A 21,619-nucleotide genomic window follows, 5' to 3' on the forward strand; every position below is an offset into this window, starting at 1 on the left:
CAATAACTTCTGAGCATCTGATGAGGAACCTCTGTGGACTGACCTTTTCTCTGAGACTTAGACCTACGATTAACGGCTAGATAAACATTTACCCCTAGATGCCTATCCCTAACACAAACTCAATGTGCCCAAATCAAGTATCATCTTCCCATAAACTTGCCCATCTATCAGTTTCTAAACCTCTATGAAAGATACTATGAGTCTTCGAGGACTCCAAACAAATCCTGGATTCATTTGTTAAGATGTCCTTTTTCTTTTCCCGTATCATCATGAAGTCCTGCCAGCATCCATTCTTATTGGTCTATTTCACCCGCTCCATTCCTTTCGTCACCCCCTTATTCTACGTCTTTGCTAGGCCTACTGCAGTCTGGTTAAGTCTATGCAACAGATCTTGCTTCTAGTCTCCTTAACCCCAGTTCCTGCTATATAATACTGTGACGTTAATTATCCTTAAAACATGCCTTTGCCTATCACTCACCTACTCAAAAATCTTTAATAGGTAGTTTGACAGTTTAGTAGTTTAACACTGCCTATCTAGAGGACTTCAACTGGTCAATAGGGTATTTCAGTAGCTGGCCAGGGAGGTAGGGAAGGAACAGAGGAAGGCTATCAGAGAGGCTAGAGCCCCTCACCAAGCAAACAACATGCTTCGTTCTTGGTTAATAAGGACTTACAAAATGCTGTGGAATTTTTATCAGCCTCTGTCCACCCACCAAAAAGAACAGGGTAAGGGAAAGTAGAGGTCTTTTCCCCTGACTTTATACTTTATTCCCTTACCTCTCCCTTCAAGGCCTACTAGCTAGTTGCTTAAACACTCTATTCCAATCTGACTAGTCTATTTACTGTTCTTGCAACAGGTCTTGCTATTCCTACAACCATCAAGATTCTGTTCAAGATCTCCTTTCTACTCCAAATTGTCCTTGCCTATTTAAGTGGCCACACTCAACTACCTTAATCATTAGTGACTGCTCCTTCCTCTAAATGCCATATAGTTTTTGTCTACTCATTAGGCAATCAGAATATGCTACTATAATTTATATTATCATGGGCATGTCTTTTTAATCCCACCATGGACACTTATGAGGACAGACATACAGTCTAACACTTCGTGTACTGATATTTATAATACTATGCACACGATTATTAATAAAGGCTTAAAGGTAACAATTCATGTATTATTTAATACCTTTGTCTGGCTTTCTACATCTTCCATAGGTACGTTCCAGGAGCTCTTAGAAGCCAAGAAAATAAACAAAACTCTCTGTTTTAATAGTCACATCTTTGCTTTTGAAATTTTTGAAAATGGTATGACTTACCAGTACCCTGACCTCGGACTCAACCTGCATCATGTGGGTGGCAGGGAAAGCTGCACTTCAGCTGACACATGGATATACTCAATTAAAACATACATACACTGCACTGGTCAGACTTCTCGGAGAGTTATAAATTGACAGATATTATGACATAATCTAGACCCCGAGTCACCTATTTTATAATCAAATTCAGGGAACAAACTCAAAACTGTTCAAATTGCTTTTTGGATACGAACAGTAAGCAGTATTTGCAAAACTGTGATTTTCACTGATTTAAGAACTATGCACAGCACCCTAAAGCAGTCACTTACTGACATCCTGGTCTGCCACACTAGCCTATAGTATTTGAAAGAACAAGATTTAGCTATCTTTTATCCTTGGCACCAAGAATTTGCTAGGAGCTCAGTAAATGTTTATTTACTGAATGCATCACAGTTACAACACACAGAACAAATCTAAAAATCAATGAATACGAACATCTTGCCCTCAAATAGCAAGAGAACTTAAAAGGCTTCTTTAAGTCTTTTATGTTTTTGAGAAAGAACAGAAACCAAAACAGATATATCGGACTAATAAGAAAATGACTACAAGAGGCAGTTACTGAAAAAAAGAAAAAACACCAAAAAAAAACCTACTTATAGTAATAACATTAGTAATTTAATTTAGAAATTAGTGAGTTTGCAAGTGTAAGACAGCTGATTAGTATTACCAACACTTAAAATGTTGTGCAAAGCAAAATGCATACCATTACTAAAGGTAAACTGTTTTGATTAGTCTGTTGAAAACTTTTACCTAGATTCCTTCACTCATTAGCTGACAAAAAAATTCTAATGAAGATGTTCACAACAAAATATTGGATTATCTTTATTTTCACCCCTTTTTATTCTAATAAATTACACAGAAAGGATTTGAAAAACAAATTTTTTTTTAGGAATAATGAAATTAAACAGGACATTCAAACACATTTTCACATGGGTCTTAGAGAACTTCTCATTAATTTATAATTCTACCATATCTTTGGTTTTATGGAAAAATACCAGCTAGCTCCAAGAAAAAGTGATCCTCAAATGTTTCAGCCATACCTGTTTCTGAGCTTCTACTTTTTGCTTTCTGGTTGGGTCAATTGCATCTACCATCCATTTGATTGTAAAGTATGTTACTGCACCAAATATCGTCAAACGGAAAATTAAACCAACAACTTCATTCCGACTCAAGGGACGAGAAAAGGCTTCAGCATGTACCATCTTGATTAACCTTAAAAAACAAACAGAAATGTCACTAAATTACTAGATTCATTACAATTGGGAGACTGATAATAAGTAGCTTAAACTTAGCAAGAAAAACTAACTTCTAGTCAAATTCAACATTACCTGCCTAAGTGTTTTAAGGAAAAATGAACATACCAAAACCTGAGGTTTAATGGACTTTTTAATGAATTTTCCTTAAAGCTCATAGAAGTAAACAATAATTCTGCAACAATGCAGTCAACATCTTATGGTATTTACTCTTTTAACAGTTTTAAAATAACTATTTCAGAAAACCTAGAGATATATTGACCAGAACACTAATTCAACTGAAGAAAGGCAGCCAGACAATGAAATACTTTACTAACGTGACAGTAGGAATTCCCCCTAAGTACAATGTACAACAAACAATTTTTGAGTGAAACTAAAACTGAACAGACTCGCTTTTTCCTCAGGCTTACGTTTCAGGTTTTCGAGGCCTGCTTAAATTTAAACATGCCATTTTCTCTATTAATAAGTGACATTAAATGTTTTGAGCCATCCTATTGTTTTCAACCACCCAGCTAAATGTGAAGCACTAGAATCTTCAAACATTTTTAAACCACAAGAATACAGTAGTCACCGAAGACAGAAAAAAAAAGGCAGCATGCCTACTTTTACCTATATTTCTGAGCAGATACCTCGATCACATACAGACTGGCAGAAGGCATGGACACCCCTGTCAATAAGGTAATAACTACCCCAAACAATAAGGTTGTTATGGACGACGGGACTGTCACATTTTGGAAGACAGGATTTCAAATTCAAATAATGCTATTTTTCTCTCATGGTACAAGACTAAGCTGAGTGCTATGCTATGTCAGAAAGAGAGAGAATATATTCTGCACTCATGTGAAAAGGAATAAACCAGAATTTGCACAGATGGCTCAGTCATGGGTAAAAATTAGGAACTGCATAGATTCCTATCTATGGTCCTTCCTCCACCAAAATTAGTTTCCTTTGTCAGTACTACTATTCAATTAAAAATCGTCTTCCCCTCCCACCCTCTGGAACAGTTCCAAGAATTTTTAGATTCCCTTTTAGATTCCCTCCTTCTTAGATCCCTCCCTCCTTCCATTCAAGAGTATATACTTCTCTCTGATAAAAAGACTTCAAAGCTTTCCCTTTACAAGACTGCCAAGTGTTCAAGACTACCCTAACCTAGCCTCAAAGAGTAACATTTAAGCATTTTACTTCTCACCACTTCTCAACAAGAACTTTCAATAGCTGGAGTGGCTGGTGTTGGAAAATGCCATGTGTATTTTCCCTCCACCGTATTTGCCTGGTACCCTGGATAGGACATTTCTCTCCCTTCATCTAGGATTAGTCAAATTCTATCCAAACTTCAAAAACCAACTTTACCTTCTTCATCTTTGTCACATACAAGAGACACATTCAGTAATTATCTGTTCAACAGATAAACTGCAACTGCAGAAACACTTCCCACTCAATTATTCCAACAAAAATGCTGCCAGACTTTGAACGATTTCCACCCCCCCCCAAATTTTTATGTTTCTCCCTTACTAGGGCCCATTTACTTCACAACAGTACGTTATTTAACTTAAACTTAACAACAAAATAATTGAAAGCCTTCATTTCAGATACAGAACCTTTGAGCTAGGGACATTAAGTGATTTAATCACACCATTAAGCTCCTATTGAACATGTATTTATAATGCCTACTATATACTGGGCACACAATAAGGGCTAAGATAAAATTACTGTCCTCAAGGAACACACAATTCAGTTATTATATTAATTATATCTTTAGAAATGGAGCTAGGGAGGAAAAGCCATCTAATTAAAGCCATCTAATTAAAGTCTCTCCTCATGCAACAAATCCAAGTGTGCTTACATCCATCAGCATGGATTCCTAAAGGTAAGTTAACAATAGTCCACTGCTTAAAAGTAAAAAATTGACTTCTCTACCCTTAATTCCAACAGAGTAAATTCGAAAATGCAGCTGGAAGATGTGATATCATTACGCGGGGATATTATTCACAGATGGAGACAAACCAATAGGCAAAATCAAGGTTTTATTCACTTAATCTGTGAAAACTCGTGATATTCGAGTAAAACGTTCTCGTTTATTTGAAAGTTTGAGTTAGTAGTGATAGAACCGCCACCTACTGGATGTTCACGGAACTACATGAACAACTAGGGCAAGTTTCAGTACATTCCAGTCGTCGAGGCAATGAGAGTTTTTAATCCTATAAAAAATTTCAAGACATCAAACCTGTTACCTATACATTTTCCTATATTTATATTAGTACCTGCAGGAGAGTACTCTAGACCTACGGCATCGCTTAAACCAGTAGTCCGTCTTTCACAATGACTTTAAAATCCTGAAATGAAACCGAAAGTCCTCCTTGTAGGTTGTAACCGTATATACTTTATTGTCCAGTCATCTATCATTCATAGGACATGGATCTACCTGCAATGTAAGCAAGCAGCACTGCAACAGAATACACAACAAAAGCGGCGTGTGCACCCGATGGTAGGGAATGTATTTCAGTCTTGTATAAGCAAACATTAAAAATCAACAAAATACACAAAAATGTACAGACATACGGACGCTGTTACGTACAACTAAGTAACAGGGCAAAACTCTGCAATGCACAGTTACATGTCAGGCAAACAAGGCACCAGACAGTTTTCATTTAAGAGAGTTCTCCGTCTCAGGGCAGAAAACTTTAGAAATCGTACCCCTCGTCCATGAGCAATCTACGGATCTCGGTTAGGGACCGAGAGTATGGTGAGAGTATGGTGTTTCTGTCCGAATTCACTGCAAGGTTGTAGGAAAGTTTTTCTCAACCCCAAAGTCCCAGGCTCGAGGGCAACAAGGCCCTAGGAACACAGCCTGTCACAATGACTGCCAACCTCTCCATAAAGGACAGGTTATTATTAACAGCACCATCCCCTGCGAATGCCCCGGCCCGAAGAACCGCCTCCGCCTCTGCACTAGGGGGTGGCAGTGCCTGTGCGACAGTCACACCCGGCTCCATCCGGCCGCCTCCGCCTCGGACCCCCGGTGCTGCTGAGGTCGTCCGGGGCGCCCCAGGCCCCCGCGGCGACCCGACTGTCTACAGAAAGTCCCTCGTAAATGGCCTACGTCGTGGGGGGTGTGGGGAGGAGACGACGCTAAGGAAGACCTAAGAGCCTAGGACGGGCCGGAAGCCAAGGCGAGGCCCGGGACGCCCTTGGAGGTTAATCTGCGGGATACCAAGGGCTGCGGGAAGCCGGGGGGGCGGCACGGACGACGGGCTGGGAGGAAGGCGCCGTGACCTTCCTCGCGCGGCCTCCCAGATCCCAGCCGGTCCCCAAGGGAGCTCAGCGGGTTCCCGCGCCCGCCCCACGAGGCCCGGGAGAACCCCGCTACTCACCCCGGGGCGGACGCTGAAGCGGCAGGAGCCCTCAGCCAGCCTCACACGGGAAGGAAAGGTCGCCGGGGAGAGAGTGCTTCCGGCGGGAGCCCTGCCCCCGTCCCCTCGCACGGAGCATGCGCCGACCACAGCCGTCGGCGAGGAGGGGGCGCGCTTCCGGGTTTCAGACGAGGCGGGGGCGGGGGCGCGGGGCGGGAGGGGCCTGAGGTTTTCCGCGAAGCAGGTGCTTCGGCGGGCCGCGCTCGCCGAGGTTCTGAGTTTAGCTCCTGGGATGGGATAGGGGAAGGCGCTAATCGATTACAGGAGTCCCCTGCCGAGATCGCGGGCTCCGGGCGCGACGCTGACAAATCGGGGAGCCTGCTCCAGTGTGCGAAGAAATGCTGTGCGTCCCCGCAGAGTTCTCCCCTGACTCCTCCTGGAGCCTTCCGCCCGACCCTTGCCCCTCACCCCGCGTGCACACCAATAGGCTGCTCTTCTGTCTGTCCTTTAGCTAGTGCTGACGCGCATGGCCACCCCCCACCCCTCACCATCTGCCTTTCAGTTTCTAGGGTGAGCTCACCCTCCTCCCCCGTCTCCGCTCTGACAAACACCTGGGGGTGGCGCTTGAAAGCCGCGTGAAAGGACTTTGCAGCCCACCCAAGCAGGACTGCCAAGTCGGGACGGAATAGGTTATCTGGTGGCAGGATTTGCATTTCAGTGACTTCCCTTTTTCTTCTACACCTTCCCCTTTCCAGAATGAGAGACGTGACCCAAGAGGTCCCAAGGGAGCAAACCTGAAAGCCCAGCGCCTCTTGAACACACAGACTGCCAGGGGGCGAGATGATATTAGCCACTGTCTCCAGATAGAAGAAGCATCGCTTCCTCCAGGTAGAGGCGTCAAGACTACCCTGCTCGGGAAGGCAGTTTGTGCCTTTCTGCTTTAGACATCGTCTTTGATGTCTAAAACCCTGTAGCCTGATTGTGGGAGTTAATGTATGCTGCCCTTTTTACAAGCTTATGGTGCCGTAGTAAGGTTAATAGTTACAGTTTATTGGATCCCTGCCAGGTGGTCCCGCGCGATCTGCTTCTGTGTGTTTCACATCCATAACCTAAATTCCTCCAAAAAGCAGTCCTCTTCAGTAGTCATGATTTTCTGTTTTTCTAGATGAGCAGATTTTGAGACTTAGGGAGAGAAACTTTCCTAAGTTCGTGCAACTAAGTGGCAAATGTTACTGGAACCAAATTTGATTCAGACCCTACCCTTTACACTTTCTCTTTGAGATAATAATTTAATACCAGTTCTCTTTAAGTCCAGTTGAAAGAAGATCATGAAATGACCAAATCCTAAGTCTTTAAAGGGTGAGGATGGGATGGCAGGCATGTGTAAATATTTTTAAAACTATGATTGGATTCATTAACAAGAATCAGAATGGAATTTAATACTGAATGATACGAAGCTAGGTTTAAGAGAACTAGACTCGTTCAGAGAGTTTATAGAACTTTGGGAAGAACAGGATGGTTATGAGATCAGGACAGTGTTCACCAAACCAAACCAAACCAAAACCATGGTTGCTCAATAGTCTTGGAAGTAGACTTGGAAGAGACTCTCCATTGGTTCCCTGAGATTATCCTCAGTCTGAGTCATTGGGATGCTCCTGGGAACACGAATTGGCAGAGCTAAAAGGCAGAGATTACTGAGGGAAAGAACTTTAGGTGACTAGGATAGGCTCACAAGTAAGGAAAATGAGCTGAGAAATTCGAGACGGTAATGGACTTCCATTATTTGCTTATTGAAAATGCAGCAACTAAGGACCTTATGCCGAGGACCAGGGTGGCCAGTCTACTCTGTCTGACACTAAGTGGGTTTTTGGACTGTAGGACTTTGGTTGCTAAAACAGAGAAAGTCTTAGGCAAACCATGACGAGTTGATCTATTAAGGACATCTTACATGGATTCTAGAATGAGGTGGAACTCCTGATATGATTGCATTTAGTCTCAATTCACCTGGTCTATGATTGTACAGGAAGTTGTTGGGTAAAATATGCAAGAGTCTGCATGCCCCCAAATAAATTCCCTGCTCATTTCTTTTCCAGTGGTTTGGCTATAAACCAAGTACCTGCACCTGTACCTTTTGGATCTAATTTTCATTTAGCAAATTCTCAAGAAAGCTCTTATGTCTGGGTCCTAAGACACAAATTACTGTCTTCTCACATACCATGCATGTTCATTTCCAGCTATCACTAAGTCAGCTAAGTTCTTCCAGAATAGAATGGAGTGAACATATGCTTTTCATCCCAGGATAGCTTTATATAATTCCTGGCAGCACAAAACACCATATTTGGCCCACAGTAGGGGCCCAATAAATAATTCATTGTGTATAATATTAATCAGGAAATTATAACAATGGACTTTTTTGTAGACTTTCTGGGCCTTCCCACTGTGAATGTTAGAGTCAAGATATTAAAAATGATTATTACATTTATTATAGAATGTTGGGTTTTGAGTGTTTTTTTGGTTTCTGTTTTCTTTGGGGGGGGTTGTTTTTGGTTTTGTTTTTGTTTTTACCAATGCTTCCTAAAACAGTTCATGGCAGTTCTTGCTACTTGGAACTGAATTATCCCTTACATTTGTTAGTCGGTTGGGAGTGTGATTAATTTGCTCTGCAGCCAAGGTGAATCTCTGCACTGGACCCTGAAGGGGAAGGGATTCCTTGTATTAGGGGTTCTCAGATTTCATTGTGGGTCTGTTCACTTGGACAACTTGGCAAAAATGGAGATTCCTACGTTATAGCTTTAGATGCTCCTAAATGGGAGTAAATGACTGCTCTAGGTTTTGAGGATTTGAATTTTGAGTAAGCATCTAAGATGGTTTGGATGTAGGTAGTTTGGGGTCACATTTTGAAAAACTACCCTAGTCAGTGAGGATTTTAGATGTGTTTTTACAAAAACCTCTGTGTTCCATCTCCAAAAGCCTGTCTGGCCAGCTGAACCATTAAGTCAGCTGGTGTATATTAAAAAAATCAAGGCAAGGGTGTCTCACATTGAGATTCAGAATAAAATCTCTTTGGAAGGAAAAACAAATCCGAAATTGTTGGGTAACTAGACACACTACACCGGACCCTACTTGTTACTCGTTAGAAATGATTCTCTTGGCAGTGATGTAGAAAGAGCAGAATTTCAACAAATTTGTAGAATTACATAGCAGTAATTATACCAGTACAATAGGCACTTGGTAGCCTTGGTTCTTTTAAAAATATTTCATCAGAAAGAATAATCTTCATTATTGTTTTGACAAGTTAAATAGGAGGGTTGGAGAAGGAAAAGTGAAGCCAGAATAGGAAGCTGTACCTGAAGCCAGAAAAGCACCAAGAAAGACTGACATTAAGTGCTTGAAGCTCCAATAGAAAGAATAAGATGGCACAGAGGCAAAAGTAATGGAAAATTAAAATTTCAACAGAATGGAAGGAGTGGAAAGATGAATTGATAGCTCCATTTTATAAAAAGCACAGAGAGCCAACAGATGCAATATAGCAAAGTTCAAAGAACATGTTTCAAATTTACTTTTCTTGCTTCTTCATTTAAAAAATTTACACATAATTTAAAATGTAGGCATGTGTAATTTCCTAATGTTATTAGGGTCGCACTAAGCCACCGTCTTACATCGCTGCATAGTCCTTTTTCTTAAGCACTACTGCCAACTGGACTTTTTTACAGTTTATGCTAGCAATAAAGATCGTCTAGAACTTGGATATTTTAAATCTGCAATGTTTTGTTGTTTAGCTTTAATACAGTACTAAAAATATACCGCTCGAGTGATACTATCTGCGGAAAGTCAGGAAGGATCAAACGGGAATTGCTTGGGAAGGGGGCTAATCCCACTATAGACTCATTAGCAAAAGTTTTAAAGCATAGATGAAAGAGTAATCTCCCTAGGATTCATTTAGGACCTTCATAAATACCTTCCATATGCTTTTCTTCAATGGGAGAGGGGATGCATGGGATTGGGTGAGAATGACAAAGATGTGAATTCATCAGCCAAAATGGAAGGAACAGTAGTTGAAACATTGATTCTCAATTTCTGTAACAGCAGATTGATAGATGAAGCGTAAAACAGGACCAGATGCTGTGGTTTCCAGGATGCAGTTGGCTTCCCATGCTTTATGACCTGGAGCACTTATTGCTGTAAGTAGGCCACTTGCTTGCTCTCGTTTACCTGATTCGAGGAAAATGCCCTTGAAAGTATTTGGAAAAGAATGTGTGCTGGTACTTAACATTCTAAAAATCAAGATTGCGTAAAACCCCCTTTCCCTTCCTTTTCTCTATTAGTGTGAATAAGTCATAACCCTGAAACATCCATGAAACTAAAATGGAGGAGAAATATTTGAGATCACCTTTTCTAAGCACAAAAACCAAAATCTGTGTCTATTCTGTTTGCCCTCGTAATTCACCCTATTGAGAACCAACACAGGGTTCATGTCACAGAATTCTAATTGGGGTGTAAGTTTCTGTATTCTTTTATCTGATGTGAACTTCTTGAGGAGAAAGGATGCCTGGGACATAGAAGGGGCTTAACAAATCCTTCTTTATTTATGTAAGTGTAATTGACACACAAACGTTATATTAGTTTCAGGTGTCCAACATAATGATTCCACAACTTTATACATTCCACCGTGCTCACTGCAGTAAGCATAGTCACCATCTGTCACCATACAAGGTCATTACAATATTGTTGACTATATTTCCTGTGCCATACCTTCATCCCCATGTCCTACTTATGTTAAAAACAGAAGTTTAATCCCCTTCACCTATTTCATCCATCCTTCCACTCTCAATGGGTGTTTTAATTAACCAATCCCCCCAAAATCTGACATATCTAATGGGGCTTTTTAGGCTCCATTCTTATAGGTTTAACCTGACCAAGGGTGAAAAAGGAAGGAAAGATGTATGGCTCAAGGATAGGAGATGTGGAATCAAGTCTTTTTACTGACCATAGGAATATTATTGCCCTGTTGTGATAGGTCCATTCCTGATGTGTCCACCAGAGAGCAGTTCCATCCTTGGTACTTATAGGATTTGAGAACATGGACACTGCAGGGGTGCCTGGGTGGCTCAGTCATTAAGCGTCTGCCTTCAGCTCAGGTCTTGATCCCAGGGTCCTGGGAATGAGCCCCACATTGGGCTCCCTGCTTGGTGAGATGCTTCCTTATCCCTCTCTCACTCCTCCAGTTTGTATTCTCTTTCTCACTGACTTTGTCATTTAAATAAATAAAATCTTTAAAAAAAAACATACCATGGATACTGCAGTCCAACAGAACTGGGTTTGAATGCATCATCTTTTTTTTTTTTTTTTTTACTAGCTCTATGACCTCTGGGCCATTTATTAAGCTTACTAAGCCTCAACTTCCCCATCTTTAGTATGGGAGCAATATGCATGCCATGAAGTTGCATTGAAAATTAAATGAGACAGTGTCAGGAAAGTGTTGAGCTCTATGCCTGGCACTTAGCAAGTACTCAATAAAAATGCACTGTAACACTGATGTCTTTAATACTGATGTTTTTAATACAATGAAATGATGTTCCTTCCTTTCCAGAAGTCTGTAAGGACAAAGATTCCTTCCCATCTCCACAATATTTGCATGAAGACTTCACCTCTCGAGGTTCTAACCATAGCATCTTGTTTGGCAATGTTTCCACTGACTGGTGAAGAGATCATGCCTCTCTCTTTGACCTCTTGCTTCTCTCATTCTCAATCTTAATACAGCCCTCTGGCTGACTCTTACTGACTAGTAGTCAATAAACCATTTTTGATAGTTATATAAAACCTATAAGATTCCATCCTTATGGCCACCAACAATTAAATTTAAAATATTGATCAATCCATGAAAATAGCTATCTGGATATTTCTCAGTTCACTGAAGACCATTATTGACATTGGCTGCTGTTCCCATCTGTCTAATAACAGCCATTTATCGAGCTTACAGTTCTTGCTTTCATGGAGTTCTAAAGACTAAAACATCTTATAAAAATGCAAGTCCTCACAGGGATATTGATTTTTTTTAAAGCTAAAGGTTTATCCTGTATTTCATTCCCATTTATTATTCGTTTAGGGAAAACTTCCTCTCTTAGATTATTAGGTAGGTTGTGCACAAGAAAGAGATGGGTTCAGTGGGTGAAGGTGGGATGTTGAGCCAGACTAGAGATTTTAGAGGTCGAGAGATGTGCCTCTCTTATCTTTTCTTTGCAAACTACAGCTTTCTTAGTACACTTGGGAACTATCATAATATCAGAGCTGCTATTCTTTGTATAAAATTTAATTTTATAATAATTTTAATTGTAAATATTTTTATATTTATAATTTATTTATAGTATATATGTAAATTATATAAAAATTTTATTATATAAATTTATAATATAGTTATAAACATATTTTATTATAATTATTATAATAATTAATTTATCTGAGCACAACATATTTAAAAAAATTAACTATGTACAACTCATGGAAATGCTTCTAAAATTGAGGGAGTTTTCCTGAGCAAAAGAAATGCTATATCCTGTTTAGAGACAGAGTACGTGGCTTTCAAAAGCAAAGATAAGGTCAAACCTCGCTGATTTTAGATGCTTAAGAGGGAGATTATACTAGACCTTCTTCTTTCACCCTAGAGCGGCCCCACAATAGTGTACTGTCAAGCTAACATTAAAATCACCCTTCTCATCTTTTTATTGTCAGTGTTTCTGGAACCAGAAAAACAAAACAAAGGTGAAAGTAAGAAAAGAAAGAAAGAAAAAGCCTGTAACTTGAGTCACAGAAGTACAGGAAACAAATTAAGTATACTAAGTCGGCTGTGCTCAAAGATGCATTCAACTTCAGAACACTATACCTGATAGAGTTGCATACACTTTTCTCCTTTCCAGTCCACCACTGATTAAGTTTAAATTCCAGAGCCATTCTGAGAGCTGTCAGTGTTGAACGAGGCCAGTACCAGAGGCATGGCCCATACCTGTTTCTTTATGTCTCCTATGTTCTCAGGTAGATGGTGTATATATGTGGGGGGGCACACAGGGGACAATTAAGGAAAGGAGACAAAGAGATTGACCCTCCAACAGTGTTTCCCCACCCCACCATGGTGTTGTGCACAAAGCAGAAGATATGCTAAGGATTCTATTCGGCTGAAAGCAACATGAGAATTTTGTCTAGATGATCTTGAATCTCGAGCTGGACAGTGTTCCACCTTCCACATTCCAATCTGTCCATCATTCAGTCCCACTTGGGCTAGATGGACTGGCTTTCCATAGTCTGTTATCATGTTGTCCTCATGGGCTAGTGTTTAAGGAGCCTCCCCCCACTCCTTTCCTAGAATTCTTGGAGGTAGACAAGGAAACAGTTTGAGTGGTGTCTAAAGTCGTGAAATACATTGATTGTTCTTTTTTTTTGAAGTGGGGCAAGGGAAAAGAGTAAGTCATCCTGTTTCTTCAGTTAAGTGAATCATAAACGTTTCTAGCATGTGAACTTGCACATGTAGACAAAACCAGGAGACAACCAGAAACCTCTCTGGGAACATTCTTCCTCATCTGATAGGAAGGTGGGGGTCTAGGGTATTCCGTTTTAATGACCGTCTCCAAATTCTGTCTCTGTACCCAACACAGGAAAGTATTGCCAAGTTCAGAGTGTCAGGTACAAAAACGGCCTCTCGCGAAATAGTTTCAAGCATGCAAGATGCAGATTATTGAGTACAGTATTTGAGAAATTCTGATAATACTAAATGAAAGAGCCCGCTCTGTGGCCTGTCCTGTGTTGGATAACTTTTCTGGGTCACCACTTCTAGAACTGAGCTAGTTCTACAGGCTTCGTCATTCCGTGATTCTGTGATTCTCTCTGACCTGAGTGTGAAGCAACTTCTTTGAATTTCTTCCCCCCTTGGACCCAACAAATGAAGGCTAAATTTGAATAGGTTTGCTAGGTTTGGGAGTATAGTTTAAAATATTAAGTGATGAAGGTTTCCAAGAAGATTTGCCGGCCCCCATTCCACCAGTCATAGTTGGGTCACAATGTGGTTTCACATTTGTATGCTTGAACTATAAGATAATTGATCACTGTATGTCTGGAAGAGTTCAGTTCCTTTAAGTTCAAGGACTTAGCCACAGTTATCCCTACCCTCATCTCCACCCCTATCCCAGTCTTAAGGTCAGATGGTAAAGATGGAGGAGGTCTGCTTTTCTACACCCTGTTCATGTATGACAAGTAGAGAATAACAGTAGGAGGGCAGGCCTGGAGAAACCATGCCCTTCTTTTGTGGAAAAACCAGCTGGCTACTAAGAATGTTGCCAAGGCTTGCAAAAATGGTACTAGAGAGAAAGCAAATGCAAGAAGGCATTAAATACCAATATACTAAGGCCTATATCAAGAACTTTTTAAAAAAAGAAGTGTGGGTAATGTAAAATAAACCCCATCTTCCACAGCAGATCTGAGCTCATGAGCAACTGAGGGAAAGGCGTCTTTTCTGCTTTATTACCAGTATGATTTTTCATGCTCTTGTAAATTCCCTATTTTCTATGAAACCTTGAACTTGCCAATGAAGGTCTCAGTTAACAAGACACTTTTCAGGAACGCACCTATCAGCACCTCCAGTTGGTGAGAGATTACTATGACAAATTCTGAAAACACTCACATAGATTCTCATGAATCATGTTTTAATTGAGAGCTGTAGAGGAAGCGTGCAAGAGTAAAGACATAGATTTATTTCTACCTATGAGTTCCCTTGGTACTTTCCTTAACAGAAAATAAATTTTACCTCTTTAAAAAAAAAATTATTTGTTTGACACAGAGAGAGAAACAGCGAGAGAGGGAACATAAGCAGGGGGAGTGGAAGAGGGAAAAGCAGGCTTCCCACTGAGCAGGGAGCCTGATGCAGGGCTCAGTCCCAGGACCCTGGGATCATGACCTGAGCTGAAGGCAGACAGACACTTAATGACTGAGCCCCCCAGGCGCCCTACCTCTTTTTTTTTTTTTTTTTTAAAGAAGATTTTAAAATCTCGTTCTCTGGGAAGTTAATTCAAGAGTAAGAAATTCCATCCCTTTTCTACATGGTACAGTTCACTGTTAATTTCATTGACTGTTGACATACTGAGTGGTGTGCTAATCTTGGGACACATCTCTCTCACTGAAGTAACAAACCAACATTAAGAAAGATAAGACATATGCATTCTTCCTTTGATAAAGACAACTGCTCCAGTGTTATAGAAATGGTTAAGGAAGATCTAGATATATTTTTAGGAGGATATAATTTCAAGGAATCACATTCTCTCAGGATTGAAAGAAATATTACATGTTATTGAATCTTAGTGGTTACCTCTGAATCTTGCTGTTATCCTAATAAAAATTGTTTTCAAATATTATAACAATATATCCTATTTGAGTTTTATTTTAAACTAACATACGGTAAAATTGTGCATATGTGTGTGTGTATATAGTTTTCTGAATTCTGATACAATATGTTCATACAACCATCACTACAATCAAGACACATAACAATTTCATTCTCCTAAAAAACCACCTTGTGTGACTCCTTCCTAATTAGCTCCTCAGCCCCTGGCAACCATGGATCTGTTCTCCATCACTGTAGGTTTGTCTTACGAGAATGACGTAGCAATTAAATCATGCAGTATGTAGCCTTTGAGCCTGGCTTCTTTTATTCAGGCATGCCTTCGAGACTCATCCAAGATGCTGCATACGTCAATAATTCATTCGTTTTTCATTGCTGAGTAGGTGTCCATTATACTACAGTTTGTTCATTCCAGCACTGAAGGACGTTTAGGTTGTTGCCAGTTTTTGGTAATTATGCTGAGAGCTGCTGTAAACATCTGTGTGTAGGTTTTTGTGTGAACAGAGGTTTTCATTTCCTTAGGATAAATACTGAGGGGTAGAATTGCTAGGTCATATGATAAGAGATTTTCAACTTTATGACAAACTGCTCAACTGTTTTCCACAGTAGCTGGACCATTTTGCACTGCCACAAGAATGTATATGCGTTCCATTTGTTCTGCATCCTCACCAGAATTTGATGTCAACTGTATTTTTTAAGTATTCTTATAGGTATCTAATTGTGGTTTTAATTGACATTTCCTTTAATGACTAAAGATACTCACATTTTTTCATGAGCTTATTTGCCATGCAGTTATCTACTTTGGCAAAACACCTGTTCACGTCTTTGGCTCATTTTACAATTAGGTTGTTTTCTTACTGATGGGCTTTGAGGATTCTTTATGTGTTCTAGGTACAAGGCCTTTGTCAGTATTTGATTTGCAAATGTTTTCTTCTAGTCTGTAACTTCTTATGCTCTTACTAGTGTCTTTCGTAAAGTTTTAAATTTTGATCAAGTCCGATTTGTCACATTTTTTCATTTATGGATCATGTTTTTGGTGTCATGTGTGAGAAGTCTTTGCCATACCCCAGATCATGGAGACTCTCTCTAAAGGTTCTTCTGTAATTTTTATATTTTACATTTAGACCTATGATACATCTTGAGTTCTTATTTGTATAAAGTGTGAGATTTTCATTTTTAAGTATACGGATGTCTAACACCTTTTGTGGAAAAGACTATCCTTTGGAGCTTTGTCAAAAATCAGTTGGCCATATTTGTGAGGGCATCTTTCTGGGTTCTCAGTTCTGTTCCATTGAGTTGTTGTCTGATCTACGTAACTATCCCTTCACCATGACCACACTGTCCTGTTAATCTAACTTTATAGCATAAATTAAAAATCAGATAGTATGATTCCTCCAACTTTTTTCTCCTTTTTCAAACTTATTTTTGTCTTTTTCTAGTTCTTCTGAATTTCTGTGTTAATTTTAGGATCAGCTTGGCTGTCTCCACAAAAATTCTGCTGGGATATTTAATAGAATTGAGTTAAATCTGTGCATCAGCTTGGGGAGTTAAGTTTTCTTGTCCCCAAATAGATTTATTTATTTATTTATTTTTATTAGTGTTTTGTAGTTTTAGCACAGAGATCCTGCTTATGTTTTGTTAAATCTATTCTTAAGTATTTAAATAATTTTGGAGCTATTCTAATGATTTAAAAAAAATCAGTTTCAGTTGTTCATTGCTGGTATATAGATAAGATTATTTTTGTGTTTTTACCTTATCTCCTGTGACCTTCCTTAACTCAGTTCTAGGTGGAGTTTTTTGGGTCACTTTTGGTTTCAACCATGTCATCTGCAAGTAGGGACATTTTCATTTCTCCCTTTCAATGTGCATGCCTTTTATCTCTTATTCTTGCCTTATCATATGGGCTAGGAGTTTTTGTTAAATAGCGATGGTGAGAAGGAACATCTTTGCCTTGCTCCTGATCTGAAGGGGAAAGTAGTCAGTCTTACATCACTAAGTATGATATTAGATGTTAGCTTTTTGTATGTGACTTCTATGAGGATGAGGAAGTTCTCTTCTTTCTTAGTTAGCTGACAATTTTTTAAAAAATCTTAAATGGATGGTGAAATTTTTCAAGTGCTATTTCTGCATCAATCGATATGGTTATGTATCTTCTCTTCTTTAGTCTGTTAATATAATAGATTACATTAGTTGATTTTTTTAAATATTGAAGCAGCTTTGCCTTTTCAGGATAAGCCCTGCTTGGTTGAAGCATATAATTTTATTTTATTTTATTTTTTTTTTAAAGATTTTATTTATTTATTTGCCAGAGAGAGAGAGAGAAAGGGAGAGAGAGAGCACGAGCAGGCGAGCACACAGGCAGAGAGAGTGGCAGCAGAGGCTGAGAGAGAAGCAGGCTCCCTGCGGAGCAAGGAGCCCGATGTGGGACTCGATCCCAGGACGCTGAGATCATGACCTGAGCCGAAGGCAGCTGCTTAACCAACTGAGCCACCCAGGTGTCCCGAAGCATATAATTTTAAAGAATACTTCAGTGTTCAATTTGATAAGATTTTGTTTGACTTTTATGTCAGCGTTTATGAGAGATATTAACCTATAGTTTTTTTTTTTTTTAATTGCCTTAGTCTTGTTTTGGTATCAGGGCAATGCTGGTTTTATAAAAATAGGTTGGGAAGTGTTCTATCCTCTTCTATTTTTGGAATAGTTTATATAGAATTGGTATCCTTTCATCATTATATATCTATTGAATTCTACAGTGTAACCATCCTAGGCCTGGGAAATTATATTGAAAGGTTTTTTAAAAATGTCCTTGCAGCTATAGGATTCTTTAGGTTGTCTATTTTCTCTTTGATGAGTTTTGGTAGTTTGCTCTTAACAATTGTTCATTCTACATAAGTTGTCTTGATGTGTTTTAAGATACTGTGTTCCCTTAGTACCCTTGTAATATCTACAGGGTCTACAGTGATTTCCTTTTTTTGATTCCTGATATTGATAATTTATATCTTTTTTGGTTAAGATTTATAAATTTCATTTATCTCAAAGGGTCAGGTTTTTTTTTTTTTTTTTAAGATTTTATTCATTTGAGAGAGAACACACGCAGGGGGAGGGGCAGAGGGAGAAGCAAACTCCCCACAGAGCAGGGAGCTCAATGTGGGGCTCAGTCTCAGAACCCTGGGATCATGACCTGAGTTAAAGGCAGACACTCTTAACCCACTGAGCCACACAGGTGCCCCACAAAAGATGTTTTTTATTTCATTATTTTTTTCTATTAATTTTTTATTTTCAATTTCATTTATTTTTGCTCATAGCTTATTTCTTCTATTCTGCTCGATTTAGTTCTATTTTGCTCCTTTTTTGGTTTTGTTTTAAGATTTTGTTTATTGATTTTAGAGAGAGAGTCTTGGTGCGAGCAGGGGAGAAGCAAAGGGAAAGGCAAAGGGAAACAATCTCCAGGAGACTCTATGCTGAGTATAGAGAAAGATGTGGGGCTTGATCCCAGGACCCTGAGATCATAATCTGAGCCAAAGTCAGATGCTTAGCTAAGCCCCTCAGGCACCCCTTGTATTTTGTTTGTTTTGTTTTGTTTTGAAGATAAGTATTTGAGATTTTTTTTTAATCTTTTTTTTTTTTTGAAAGATTTTATTTATTTATTCGACAGAGAGAGATCACAAGCAGTCAGAGAGAGAGGAGGAAGCAGGCTCGCGGCTGAGCAGAGAGCCCGATGCGGGGCTGGATCCCAGGACCCTGGGATCATGACCTGAGCCGAAGGCAGCGGCTTAACCCACTGAGCCACCCAGGCGCTCCTGAGATTTTTTTTTTAAGTCTAAGCATTTAATACTGTAAATTTCCCTTTTGCACTATTTTGGCTGAATCCTATAAATTTTGATTGGTGTATTTTCATTTTTGTTCAATTCAAAATACTTTCACATTTCCCTTTTGACTTCCTCTTTGACCATGGATTATTTAGAAGGGTGTTTTTACACGTTAGATTTTTCTTTTCTTTCTTTTTTTTGTTATTTTATCCTAATTTAAATCAATGATGATTGGGGGGCGCCTGGGTGGCTCAGTGGGTTAAAGCCTCTGCCTTTGGCTCAGGTCTTGATCCCAGGGTCCTGGGATCAAACCCCACATCAGGCTCTCTGCTCAGCAGGGAGCCTGCTTCCCTTCCTCTCTCTCTGCCTGCCTCTCTGCCTACTTGTGATCTTTGTCTGTCAAATAAATTAATTAATTAAAAAAATAAATCCATGATGATTGGAGAGTATTATTTGTATGATTACAGTTCTTTCACATATTTTTTAGGCTATATTATGATCCAGGATATCGTCTGTCTTGCTGAATGTTCCATGTACATTTAAAATAATATGTGTTCTGCTATTGTTGAGTAGAGTAATCTGAAAATATCTGTTGAATCCAGTGGGTTACTGGTATTGTTTGATTCTTCTATATTATTGCCAACTTTGTTTACTAGTTCTATTCATTACTGAAAGAGGAATGTTGAAGTTTCCAAATATAAATGTGGATTTGTCTGTTTCTCCTTTCAGTTCTATCTGCTTTTAATCCATGTATTTTGTAATTCTTGTAATCTGTTTGTTTGTGGTTTTTTTTGGTTGTTTTTTATTTATTTTTTGGCTCTGTGGTCTACTTTGATATTAATATAGCTACTCTACCTTGTTTTGGTTAGCGTTTGTATGGCATCTATTCTTCCGTTTTATTTTTAACCTATATTAATATATTTGAATTCAGATTTTTACAGGCAATACATAGCTGCATCATGTCCTGTGTACCCACTCTGCCAATTTGTGGGTTTTAATTGCTTTATTTAAAACCATTTCTATTTAATGTAATTATTGGTATATTTGGAGATTTGATATATTTACTTGTTTTCTGTTGGTTTCCTTTTTTAAAATTTCCCCCTCATTTCTGTGTTTTCTCTTTACTGCCTTCTTTTGGGACATTTGAATGTTTTTTTAGTATTCTGTTTTACTTACTGTGTTTTTCACTATATATCTTCGTGAAAAATGTTTTTTTTTTCAATTAATTATTTTTATTAACATATAATGTATTATTTGCCCTAGAGTTACAGGTCTGTGAATTGTCAGGCTTACACACTTCACAGCACTCACCATATCACATACCCTCCCCAATGTCCATCACTCAGCCACCCTCTCCATATCCCCCTAAAAAATGTTTTCATAGCTCTTGGGATTAAAATATAAATGTTTGATTTTCCATAATCCACATAGAACCAATCTATGTTACCATTTTGGGTGTAATATGGAGGTCTTGCCATCATTTCATGTAGATCCCTTTATGCTCTGTGTTGCAATTGTCTTATGTACCGCATTTATATACATTGAAAATTTCATCAGACATGTTGCCATTTTTGCTTTCAAACATGAAACATATTTTAAGGAACTCAAGAGAAGAATAGTCTAGATATTTACCATTTATGTTGTTCCTCCTCTATTCCTGATGTTTCAGGGTTTTTTTTTTTAAATGGTATAGCTTCCCTTCTATCTAAAGGAAGTCCTTTAGAAATTCTTTTTTCTTTTTTTAAGACTTTATTCATTCATTTGACAGACAGAGATCATAAGTAGGCAGAGAGGCAGGTGGTGGTGGGGGAGGGAGCCCGTTCCCTGCTGAGCAGAGAGCCCAGTGCGGGACTCGATCCCAGAACCCTGGGATCATGACCTGAGCCGAAGGCAGAGGCCTAACCCACCGAGCCACCCAGGAGCCCCTTCCTTTAGCAATTCTTTAGCACAGGTCTGCTGGCAATACATTCTCTTTGTTTTCCTTCCCTGACTGACAATGTTGTTATTTCAGCTTCACTTATGAAGAATATTTTTCCTGGATTTTGAGCTCTGGGTTGAAGGGTTGGTTTTTTTGTTTGTTTTGGTTTATTTTTCCCCAGCACTTTGTTGTTCCATTTTATTCTCCCCTCCATGGTTTCTGATGAGCAACCTGTAGTCATTGGATTGTTGTTGCCTTCTAAGTAATGTGTCATTTTATTTTCCTGCCAGCTTCCATGATATTTTTTTTTTGTCTTCAGTTATTAGCAATTTGATTTTGCTGTGTTTGGGCATGGATTTCTTTAGGGTTTATCATGTTTAGGGTTCACTGGGTTTCTTGAATCTGTAATTTATATTTTTCACCAAATTTGGAAAATTTTTAATCATTTTTTTCCAATATGTTTTACTGTATTGTATTCTTTCTATTCCTCTTCTAGATATCCAGTAACATGAATATTAGATCTTTTGGTTTTGTCCCATTGGTCTCAGAGGT

At 39.1% G+C, this 21,619-nt stretch overlaps 1 protein-coding gene and 1 long non-coding RNA gene across 6 annotated transcripts in view; one reads left to right on the top strand and one right to left on the bottom strand.

Annotated features, from left to right (window-relative positions):
* ATAD1 (ATPase family AAA domain containing 1) overlaps positions 1-21,619 on the bottom strand; it is a 65,386-nt gene that overhangs the window by 38,907 nt on the left and 4,860 nt on the right. For 2 of the 4 annotated variants that reach the window (XM_004764130.3, XM_004764128.3), the window contains exons 1-2: positions 5,980-6,101; positions 2,396-2,567 (exon numbers count right to left, since the gene is read on the bottom strand). In XM_004764130.3, coding sequence (XP_004764187.2) covers positions 2,396-2,557 — 162 coding nt within the window. In that variant the 5' untranslated portion in view covers positions 2,558-2,567; positions 5,980-6,101. Of the gene's footprint in view, positions 1-2,395; positions 2,568-4,869; positions 4,948-5,979; positions 6,102-21,619 lie in introns of those variants that run through there. The other 2 variants (XM_045081453.1, XM_045081454.1) reach the window with 2 other exon arrangements.
* Positions 6,137-11,773, top strand: LOC101693054. Of its 2 annotated transcripts, none has more exons than XR_001181449.2 (4): positions 6,137-6,361; positions 6,714-6,846; positions 10,045-10,139; positions 11,549-11,773. It is a non-coding gene; the product is annotated as an uncharacterized LOC101693054 (long non-coding RNA). The 2 variants fall into 2 exon arrangements; XR_001181448.2 differs by lacking the exon at positions 11,549-11,773 and adding an exon at positions 10,976-11,085.

This window comes from Mustela putorius, unplaced genomic scaffold, assembly GCF_011764305.1.
Source record: "Mustela putorius furo isolate JIRA1106 unplaced genomic scaffold, ASM1176430v1.1 tig00000577_pilon_pilon_pilon, whole genome shotgun sequence".
Classification (NCBI taxonomy): Eukaryota; Metazoa; Chordata; class Mammalia; order Carnivora; family Mustelidae; genus Mustela; species Mustela putorius.